Below are 12601 nucleotides of genomic sequence, written 5' to 3' on the forward strand. Positions count from 1 at the left end.
CTGAAGTTGTTTGATAACAATTTTCTAATTATGCGCTATTGATTTCTGGAGTGATGTTTTGCGTACCCTTCGTTTGTTTTGTTACCAATATTTCGTATTTTTCTGTAGAACAAAAGGTCGATATCCTTTATTAAGATCACCCACCGGACAGATCTGGAGTTCTCCACAACAATATGAATTACCTATTCAAAAAGAACTCACTATTTTTTTTTCGTCTCTTCCAGAGTTTCCAACCAATAATTTTATACAATCTTTTCATTCGAAGAATTAGCTGACGGTGACTCACTGCTTAATTCAGCAAATCTTAAAATAATTTCAAATAACACATAATCTCTAGTTTATGTGTTACTTGCTTTCCATGACAAAATATTAATATGCAGTAAACAGCACATATGATACAATGATCACATTAAATTTTCAAGTTTAAAAAAAAGCAAGGCATTTAAATACTGCTGTAGATTATTGAAAAACCTAAACTCTTAACTGAGATTTACCTCTAGAACTCTAAAACTATCGTTAATTGTCACTATCATCCACTCTTCTATTCCGAACTCTTTGAGAAACTTGACATTTGACTGCATTTCTTAGTCTGTATTTTCTTCCAAATCGTCTGCAATTAACAGCTAACTTTCATGGCTTCGCATTCGAGAATTATTTTTTCCATGCCTTCAAAATTTGTGAGTTCAAACGCTTCATAAAATTGGTGGGATTTTCCCAGATAGTATTAAAAGCATTTCTTGGATTTGACATTTTCGAATAACCCGGTTTTCAGTTATCCTAGTTCGGTTCAGTAGGATTTTACTGTATATCAAGACCTTCGTTCTGACTAACTGGTCATAAGTTGAATAAATACTTTCGAATAATATTTTCAGATAATAATCCAGATGATTTGTTACAATATTGTGCATATAGCAGAAAAATCCAACCAATGTACGTATAATTATTGTACATAATATAAAAAAGATATATTTTATGACTGCAAACATATATAAGACTTGGAATCATGTAATATAAAAATATTTAATAATTATTAGTTAATAATTTATTATTTTTATTTTATTATTTTTGGTCATAAATCATATAAAATTTGTATTTGTATGAGTATCATAAGCATTTAAATTAAAAATATATCAAAGAAATTGATCAAATAAGTTAGGCTTCTCATTAAAGTTCAGTATTAGTAATATACATTTTTTAAAAGAGCTGGAATTTAAAATTTCTCAAATTAAATAGTTCAGTTTTTTTATACCGGAAAACGTCACATTGGTTATTTTCAGCACTATATATTTTTCATCGTTGATTTCTTGTAATTGACTAGCATTGAACTGAATATTTAAAATGGCATTATGTCAAGGAAGAGCAGGGCAATGCGAATGACGGAAAAGAAGAGTAAAAAATATATATTGTTACGAACCTATAATATTGCTACCCGGCACGAATAGTCATCGTAAGAAAGACCGTTGTACGATCGGTCCTGTACGTGCTGAGATCAATGAACTTAGAGCTTGGCGACAGACTTGGCGAGCATTTGGCGGCTTGGCGATAAATTTGGCGAGTTTGGTGACTAAATGGATAGTACCGGAAAGTTCGAGAACTTTCAAGATCCATCCACTAACAACCGAGATGCAGCCAGATACGCCCTGATTGGTCAGAAGATTCTAGCCCCGCCTCCCGGAACTATAAAAGACGGGCGCTCAGAAGCTACGAAGTCGTGTCGTGTGTAGCGGAAGAAGTTGTGTGGATAGTGAGAAGTCGTCGTGTGGATCGTCAGAAGACGTGAGTGAGAGGAGTCGGAGTCGCCGACGAGTAAAAGACTAGAGGATTAGCAAGCAAGCAAGTTGCTGAACTATTAGAGATTAAATGCATTACGATTGATCGACGGTATTTTGCTGTATAGAAAAATTTTGTAACAATATTTATCATCTGTTTTCCTCTGTGTTTCTTATTATTGTAACACAGTTATTATTGTAATTATAGCAAAAAACTGAAAATAAATTTATTATTTAAAGTTACGTATAATTATTTTATATTTGACTATAGTTGTTATAATGATATTATTTCTTTAACGCATATTCTTATATATGTTAAAATTTAAATAAATAAAATTAACTATATGCCGAATAGAAGAAAGAAGAAATTAAAAAGGCAATTAAAAGAAGAAATTAATTATTGTTATAATTAAATGAAAATATTTTACTAATACTTCCATGATTATGACTGTTATTATGTTTTCATGTTTTCCTGGATCCCCATTACAAGTATTTACTGGAGACCTCTTTTTTTATGCCGTTTCTTCTCAAGTTCCTAATGCTAGTATTCTTTTTTTCAGTCGATCAAACAAGAGTTCGGCTATCTTCAGATCTCGACATCCCTGGCTCGGATTACATCAATGCCAACTTTGTCGAAGTAAGAATTTCTTTTTTTATTAATTTTATCAACAATATTTCACTTTTAACTTTATAAATCACTTTTTTAATTAAAATTCACTTACTAGTTAAATAGATGGAGTTATCGCCTTTGTTTCTTTAAGCTAAAATCTTTCCCAGTGTCATGCGTTAACGTGTTACTCATATCCATATATTAGTTAAGACATTACTCACTAGATGGCGTTATTTTCAAACTCTATCGGTTTTTTGGAAAGGTGCTTTGCACTGTGAAATGAGGCAACTCCTCTTCAACACTGAGAATGGAATCTTTAAAAACAGTCATATTATATCAAAAGAGGAAAGATGATTGATGCCTTAAAATTAAGCAATTTATTTTATTTTTAAAAGCAGTTTTTGCTGAAATTACCATGCATTTGTCTCATTAAAGCCTTACGTAACTTAATTATAAGCATAGATGTGAGCGCTCGTCAATTTTTTAAAAAAATGTTTTTATAAATATTTTTAAAAGATATTAAATGTAGTAAACTATCAAAAAATAATGATTACTTCCGAACCTCTTGAAACCCTGCAAAAATAAATCAACAAGAAAATAATAACTGTATGCCTTCAAGAATCTAAGTAATGGATGGTGTAAGTCAATTGAAACCTATTCAGGAATGTATATTGGCTTATTAGACAAAGCAAAATAGAAGTATCGAAATGATGCCAATTAAACCATCTAAGTGAAATGTAACTAAATCGGACGTTGGGAGCTAACACATTCAATCACACTACACTCGATACAGAGTCATTTGAAGTATATGTAAACCAAGCATCTCTTTAATTCTTCAAGACAAAGCACTATCGTAAGGATCTCTATTAAACTCTTTAGGGACCTATAGACGATGTAAATTCAGGGCTACCTTTTACCTGACCCATATTCCAAAATCAGATATTTTTATAGAATTTAATCTACGAAAAAATATAACGACAAAAAGAAAAAAAATAAACATTAAATTGAGTGTCATCGCCAAAAAATACCGCCCATTTCAGTATACCGCATATAAAAAAATATAGTTATAAAATTAATTCTAAACAACATTTTTAAAAAATCAAAAAAAATGTAGCATTTTCTAAATATTTTAATATTAAATTTTACAGAGTTTTTATTTATAGGATAGGCTGTCAGAAACCAAAAAATGGAGGTCGCCGCACTGATATACAAGCGAATTTAAATGCATAAAAAATACTAAGAATAATGCTCTGAAATTTAAATGATATTTGTTTCTAATTTGATTAGTTTTTAGAACGCTACTCTCGTAAATAAATGAAAAGACAAAATTAAATTGCCTTAAAAAAAAAAACGGAAAACTACCCCAAACCTTCCCCTCCAGAAAAAAGATGTGGAATTCTTAAGCAGTTGCCTTTTTGATAATTCGATTCTAAACTGTGATCCTGAAACTTGTAAAACAGGAAGAAGAAAAAAAAAACCTTTTTTGTATCTAATGAGGCTGTTAAATGTTTTCTTTTTTGCCAATCAACATCTCCTTAGATGCATTATCCTTGATCTTACTATTCTTTTTGTAAAGAATTTTTGTCATTTTAGAATAGTTTGCTTTTAGCATAAAAGTCTTTATAAATTTTGTTATATAGCACTCAAGACTCTTACATTTTGTATTTATTTCTGCAAAAGGATTTTCATTTAGGAAACATATCCCCAGGTATTCGTCTATGTATTGATTTTTCTTTATGTTTTTTAAAGTCATATTCTGATATCTTTGGCTCTTAATTTTCTTTATTTAGTTTTTTAAAATTTTATTACGCTAGGATTCTAGGATTATATTCTAGGATTTTAAATAACATTTTTTTGTATGTAGACTAACACTGCAATGTGCGCATAATAGATTTTTAGACACACCCCGAAGGGTCTCATTATACGAAGTGAGCGCCTAAATCGCTTATGCGATCACTATTATCCCCATACTTTCACGTTGTTCGTAGATTTTTTCTGTCTGTCGATTCATGATAGCACAAATCTATTCATAGATTTTGTGTCTGTGCCTGTTTTCCTTCTGTTGTTAGTCTTCATTATAGCGAAATCATTTGATAAGAGATAATTTTTAGTATGAACGAAAATGTCATTCCTCAACAAAAAAAAAGTAATGTCAGGAACTTTGGAAACTTCAAAGATTGTGCATTACATGTTTATTTAGGTTTCAAAACATTACAAATAATTCAATGTCCTTCAAAAGGGAGAAAAGGGGAAAATGTAAAGTACGAATTCAAATGGCAGAGTTCAGATTTCAACAGTCATAATAAAATTCCATTTCACATTTGAAGACAACATTAAAGAAAATCAAACCAATTGATCGACATATCGTAAAATAATAATTCTTTAAACTTCATCCATCTTTCTTTATTTTATTTTTAAACCTCCAATGACTAACTGGTTTCACCGATATAGATGGTTGCTAAAAGTTTTAATTAAAAATTTTGTAAATGATTTGATTTTAATGACTTCTGAAGCAAATAATTTTTTAAGCATCGAACTGTGACACGTATATAACTCGTATTACTTTCGAAGCTTTACGCCATTTTGTTCATTGAGGTATTCGTCTACCTATTTTTTTATCATATGGCCTAAAATTATAATAATTCACAAAATGTTTGTGGAATCGAACATGCTCATAAAAAATATAGACAGAAAGAAAATAGAATCATTCAGCATTGAAGCTTTGTGTGTGCCATAACATATAAAATATTTCATGATTTAAGTATTATTTCAGAGGATTTTCAATAAAAAAATTTGCGCGTACTACAATAAGAAAAAAATTTCTAATATCAAAACAGCAATAATTTGTTTTTATACATTTAATTATAATAAAGGAAGGATGGCAATGTTTCAAACTGTGGGAATTTTTTTTATCGTTTGGTTCTAAAATTGACTGTAAGTGCAGTAAGATTTTTAAAAATTTATTAAAAATATATCATATTGAAATAATAAGTCATATTTCCCTACCTTGATAATTGATAATCAATGAAAACTCCAGGTGTATATTTTTATAGCAACAATGAAATTGCCTTGAATTCCATTACAACCATGAAAGTATGATTGTAAAATGCATTTAAAAATATCTTTAAAATCAATGAAAATTAGACAAAATTTTACAACATTTTAATTGGTATCATTGACAAGATATTTTTTAATTTTAAGAATGTGTAAAAAATTGCTTTTGGGCTGCAATATTTTCTTAAGATATTTTTGAAAAATGTTGAAATTTTTTCTTTCTCTAGTATAGTTTATATAATCTTCCTATGCATATCTTTGTCAAATTTGGACATATCTTTGTCAATTTTATGGACTATCTTATAGAATTAAACACATCATATAACATGCTTAGATAATGTGTTTAATATCGTCGCAAAGCGCGAAGGTATAGATCAAGTAAGTTGAATAATGTAAAGTATTGTTACAAAATATAATCAAAATATTCCAAAAAATGTATCGGCGAAATGGGGGGGGGGGGGTTATAAAAAATAAAATTGGTATCATAAAAAGATTTTTTTTTTATTTTAAAGGAATGCAAAAATGGTTTTTGTATAATATGCTCAGAATAGCAAAATATAAAGGCCAATTTTATAAAACGAATAAAGGTCAAACATAAAAAGGCTTCGATTAATTTTTAATAAACATTCTAACTAAAATTTTATAAAGCTTTTTCTTACTGAGTAGTTAAGAAGTAACATGTCTTGTAACAAGTAACAAGAAGTAATAACGTACCATATTTGATGACGTTAGATCCAACAGTTTGCCTGTGGATTGTTTTGAACGAATTTTTCATCATACATGTCGCCATGTCTCAATTTACTGAAAATATGCCAGCTTTTAAATATTATCATATTAAAATTAGATAGTAAAATCTCTTTGCTAAAAGTCACGTCTGGATTGTTTTCATATTATAAAGATTTTTTCCACTTGAAAAATAAAAGCATAGTCCCAAGAAAATAACAGAATTTGTATAAACCAAAGTTTGAAATACAAAACTTTTGAACTGCAATAATACAATCTACGTGATAAATTTTTGGAGCTAAAATTATTAATTTAGGATTGATTTGTATAGAATTCTCATATTTGCAATCATATTGGAGGAAAAATTTAGAATGAAAAGTTGTATATCTATGGGAAAAAATATATTCTTTTCGAAATTGTCTTGTGTTGGCAGCTTCAGATTTCAAATGGAAGAAATAATGAATGAAATTTGAAAGGATGAAACAAAGTATCAACATGGTTATTTGAAATAGTATCATGTATCAATTTTGATCGGGATTTAACTTGGCTATGAATTTGATTACTGTGGCGTGCATATCCCATTGTTACGCCCAAAAATAAATGGTAAAATTCTTTCTGCAATTTATTATCTATGAATCAATATCAAAAGTAACCTTGAACAATCTTTTTCTCTCATTCCTGTATTTGCAGTTCCAGAAATATATTTCAGAATGTAAAATATATTTTTGGAGATTTCATAAAATATTGGCTGCCATGTTGCCGCTTCATTTTTTTCTACCTCATACGCCTTTTATTTTTACTTAAATCCGATATATTTTAAATGCTACAATAAACTCAATGTAGATAAATGAAAATTAATAGAATGTCACAATCAAATATCGATTGAAATCTACTTTAATATGCGCCTTCACATCATGAAAGAGGACAACATGGCCAAATTGCCAAGGTATTAGGTATACAACTCAACGACGCAAAACATTGATAAACAAGTCAGCAATAGAATTAGTAGAAGAATTGCTCTTCATCCTTGTTTGGGTCACCATATTGCGACAAATTCAAAACAGCATTAAAATTGATTTCAACAAGGCATCGCTAAATAACTGTTCCTCAGGTGTCACATTCTTCCCTACATACAATAGATTTCTGAAGGAAACTGGAACAGTATTCTTCTTGCAAGTCTCATGAATACGAATTGATTTGGATTTATGAACTTTTTAGTAAAAGTAGGAAAGTTATTTTGGAATAAATGTAATTTTAAATCAAGACAAAATGACGTGACCGACACAAAAGTGACTACCCACTTTATTAACTTCAGCAAGAAAATAAACTTAAGAACATTGTATCTATGATAATAAACTTAATGTGCACAAGTTTCACACACATTATAGATTTGGGGGGGGGGGGGTGACTGAGATCTCAATCCCCCAATCATCTGATCTTGAAACTGAAAATTTATTATCCAGTCTCTGCATGAGCTTCGATTCTTCAGCTTGAATTCATTCTAATATTATGTAAAATGTCTACTTCAAACAACATCAGTTTGCACATATCAAAAATTCAAAAGTATCGTTAACTATTCCGAAACTATTTCTGTAGAATAGTTTAATAACAAACCGAGATCTTAATCCTGAAACCTTTCGATCTTGAAATTGAGAATTTGCTATCCAATCTCTGCACCTGAGCTTGAATTTATTCTAACATACAGTGACTATCTACCTCAAACAACATCAAATTGTGCATTATATTATTTCTTTAAAAGTAGGAGAAATGAATTTCAAAAATTCAAAGGAACCATTAACTATTCTGAAACTTCTCCCATAGAATTTCCTTCGGTCAGCAGTTCTACCGATTATATTCATCCATAAATGATTGAAAATTATTCGACTCCATTTGGTGCGAACTATCACCATTAACGGATGGAGCAGCGACCCGATTTATGATTTATTGGAGGGACGCATCGTTACAATGCGCTCGAAATTGTTTACAAGAGGCCACTCAGACCGCCAAGTCCTATTTACACTAGTCTGAGTGGACTTTGAAATATATAGATCTAAATGTTTGTATCATAAACATATATGGAATATTATGCAGTAAAATATTTACTAGACATTTCGTGGCCAATAAAATCGAGGAACAAGTCGATTCAAGATAAAGAAAGCATGTTTTTTAATTATTTTTTTACATTAAATCCTTTTTTAGGATGGCATCATTTCATATTTGCATCAAATATGCTGGAGGAATATAATTTTAGAATTAATTACATTTTGCAAAGGAAGCATAATATAATTTTCTGATGCAGAATATGGCAAATTGTAGTTAAATGGCATGATCAATAATATTCATCATGTGAATTGACAATGATCATCATGTGAATTTACAAAACAATGGTTGGCAACAAGTGTCTAAATTCTCAATATCGATCAGATTTTAGCGTACCGAAGCGATCAGCTGTCCAATAAAACCTTCTAGATTAACGTAAATAAAACTTTTGGAAGTTTTCGAAATTGCTTTTGCCATTTGAGTTTTGTTTCTTTTGTATTTAAAGTCTCATTTTTGTTGCTTTTTGTTAATTATTTTCAAAATATTATCAGACGATAAATATTTTTATGCCATCTTGAAATTTACAAATTTATTTATTCGGTTATATTAGTTTTAAAGTTTCACTTATTTTACACTTTACTATATTTATTTTTTAAATTCATTTTTAATCATAACAGAATCACAAAAAAAAAAATCTTTTTACTATTTTCGCATGGCAAACTGACAACACAGTGAAATATACAGAAATTTTAATGCCGAGTTTACACTCGGCCAATTATAAGACGGCCAATAGGCAACGCATGCGCAGAAAGGAACTGATTTATGTTTGCTACTATTTTATAAGAGAGATTCAGGTATTCCATGCTGGGCTATAAATTACCGTTTTGGCGTCTCTGAATATTTTTTTCATTGCGTATCGTATTAAAATGAAGGATATTTACACAAATAAACATGGTAAAATAAAATAAAAAGATCAACATACCTAAATTTAGAAAATTATACAAAAATGGCAAATTTTTTTTAAAAAAACACAACATTAGGAAGAACAAAGAGCAAAAAATGTCGAAATTAATCTATGATAAGTGATCAATATTTTCATGCTAAAAAACCCCGCCAATTCTATAAACGCATGCGCAGTAAGAAAAAAAATATTATACAGCCGCGTGTTGGTGTCCCATCTGGACAATTAATTGCCATCGATCGAACAACATTTTTCAGTCTTTCTGTGCATGTGCTGCCTGCTGGCAGTCAGATAATTGGCCGAGTGTGAACCCGGCATTAATATAAATATTTTTCTTAACTCGCTGGTAAGCAATTATAATAATTAAAGACATAATTTTTTTAACGTGCATGGTAATGTTTTGCTGAGAGCATTTCATATTACAGCTATATTTAACACATAACTGAAAGCTACCATCGAATCTCAAATTTATGAAGGAAAATTACCATTTAAACTTGATTTTTTTAATAGATTTGGCCCAATTTTTTGCTCATATACACTATTGCAATGCAAATCTCGTACAATAAATTTTATCCATGGACTCCAAAGGGTTTTATTTATTTATTATGTTCTCATATAAAGGCACAAACACGACTCCAAAACTTGTTTTTGGAATTCAAGTATGTTTAAAATACTAAAATGTCAAAATCAGGAAATCAATTTTTAATAATATTTTCTTAATATTCGAAGTTAATAAAAAAAAAGGGACAATAAAAATTTTTATTATTATTGCGTGTTTACAAATATCCTTGAGTGATGTAATAAGACGGGAAATAAATAATATTTGCTGTGCAGTATTTTTTTTCTTGTCTTTTTTTAAATGAAATCTATTTGAAAGTGCAAAATTTGTAAGGTGAAGTACTCAAAAATTACCACATTTCATTTCGTATATGTGCTATTTCCCTCTTTCCGAAATGATGATAACAAATATTTTTAAAAATAAATCAGTTTTCACGTAAATCATATAAATTTTGGAATTAATGTTGTTCATCTCGCTGAGAAGACAGGATTCTTACAGATAGACTAATTTTCTAAACATCAGCCCTAATCTGAAATTTGTGAACAAAAAGAAACCCTTCGTAGCAATGAAACTGCGCCAAATGCTCTCTCATTCATCATGAAATAGTATCCGAATATGCCAACACTAAAAATATTTTATTTGAAAAATAACTATCAATTAGCCGCTTTTAGCGATTAGCTGATTCACCTGGATAAATATTTATTCTAAATTAAAACATTTCATTAATTATTAAATAATTAAATATTTTTTTAAATAATAAATGTCACAATTTTTTTAAACTTCAAACTTTGATAATCATATAACTTATACAAATTTAGAAACCTTACACTGTTCTGTACATTATACTTTGCATTTCCTTAATTTTCTGTCATCTCCTTTAAATTTCTGATAAATCTAACCTTTTTTGCTAAAACCAGACATATTTTTAAAAAATATAAGTACGGAAAATAAAATTGTTCGAATTCATTATCAGCAAATCATTCATTAATCAGTATTGAAGTCCTGTTATTTTCTCGTATAAAGTAGTATAGAGAAAGTATAGTAATCATCATATTTTCCTTATTTTGCAGAAATATTTTCCGAACTTATAGCTGAAAAAAATATACAAAAGTCAGCTTAATTTTTAATTAATTAAATTCCTATTAAAAATTTCAAAAAAAAATAATTGCTCCAATACGCGCCCATTTTCACCCTTCAAGATATATCTATTCCAAATTTGGTAGCTATTGGTCTGACTTGAACAGCACAAACACACGTACACATACATTCAACTTTATTAGTAGTATGCACAAAATTTGTAAAACTAAATTTGTAAATTGGAAAGTTAAAAATATTTTAGTGAAGAAGTTATTAAAACAAAATATTTAATTGAAAATTTTAACGGCCTTTAATCCCGCTAAACTAAATGATTACCGAAGCAGGATAATGTGAAATATTATCCTGCTTAAAATAAGACTAAAATTCTTATAATAAATAGGTTAAAAATAGGTAAAATAGGTTAAAAATTCTTATAACATTATAAGACAAACATAATGAGGAAATAACATGAGGTAAAAAAAATTGAGTCAATAATTTTAACGCTTTGAAATTTTCGGAAGTTATCTTAGGAAAACGATAACATTTCGCCTGATTAAATTCTTTAAAATAGCTCTTATATGCATAATCTTACCATCCAAAGAATATTTGTACGATGTTTGGAAGTTCTAGGTCTGGTGGTATAGCATGAAAAGCACCAATACAGATACATTCATAGCTATTATAAGTACGGCCGAGGTGGCCTGGTGATAAGGTCTCAGCTTCGGAGCCGGAGGGTTTCACATCCGATTCCACCGAAGAACCGTCTTGTAAGCAGATCTGGTATACGTTAAATCCGTCGAGGCCAAACGTCCTCCCGCTGGGGTGATGTGGAACTTTAGAGAGAGGGTGCCAGCTCAGGTGTCTTCATCCTTGTCTTACCGTGGTTCAAAATTACGAGGCCCTAGCGTTACTTTAAAAAAACGGGACGTTAATATAACTAAGCTCTTTTTTAAGTAAACAGTCACTAACAAGAAAGTACGCGTACACTGGCGGTATGTTGACCTTACTGGTACGTAAAGGTTTGAAGCATGGTCCTTACTATCGATAAATACCAAATTTACATCATTAAGAATAAATTTTCAATTATCTTTAGAATTAAAACTTTTCATTTATCAAATGAGATACTTGTCGGTTGATATGTCGATCAAAAAGAGCAAAGAAAAAATTTCACCGATTTGGCGATTTGAATCGTTAAACTATATACCGTATATTTCGCACGTTCAAAATTTTTCATTGTTGTTGTTGTTGCTGCTGCTGCTAATCTCCATGGCCTGACTTAGTCAGACCAAATCCAAAAATCAGTTGATAAGAAGAAAGTCAAAAACGAGGAAAAGAGAAGAATAAATTTCTCCCCTAAGAAGTCCTAAACAGTCTAGAATAGGTTCAGCAGCGGCCCGATGTTGGCAGCATTTCGGGCAAAGAGGGTAAGATTTTTCTCACTGAGAAAAGAAAAGACATTTAAGGTGGCCACTGGCAAGGCGCGATAGGCAAGTGTTGGTTTTTCTATCACAAGGAAGAATTAAGGATTGGCCCGGTTTATTGGTCCTATACCAATCATGAGAAGAGGGTGCCATACAATTCTTCTTATTTAGGAATTTCGCCTAAGAGAAGAGTTCTAAGTATGTGAGTTCAGCAGAAGATGAAGTCCCTAGGCTACTTCCTTTCTTTGCAAGCTTATCTGCTATTTCGTTATCAAATAGATTCACATTGTATAGTAGCCTAAAATTTTTCATAATAAATATTAATACACTTGAGTATATTTTTATAATTTGGCAAAGAAAAATTCCGCTCTTTGATCGCCGTTAAAA

General features: G+C 30.0%; 1 protein-coding gene across 5 annotated transcripts in view; it reads left to right on the forward strand.

The window, feature by feature from the left end:
- LOC129961870 (tyrosine-protein phosphatase 69D-like) overlaps positions 1-12601 on the forward strand; it is a 666258-nt gene that overhangs the window by 599869 nt on the left and 53788 nt on the right. For all 5 annotated transcript variants that reach the window (XM_056075481.1, XM_056075482.1, XM_056075483.1 and 2 more), the window contains one exon: positions 2330-2406. In XM_056075481.1, the coding sequence (XP_055931456.1) occupies positions 2330-2406 (77 nt within the window). The remainder of the gene's footprint in view (positions 1-2329; positions 2407-12601) is intronic.

This window comes from Argiope bruennichi, chromosome 2 (genome assembly GCF_947563725.1).
Source record: "Argiope bruennichi chromosome 2, qqArgBrue1.1, whole genome shotgun sequence".
NCBI classification, from domain to species: Eukaryota; Metazoa; Arthropoda; class Arachnida; order Araneae; family Araneidae; genus Argiope; species Argiope bruennichi.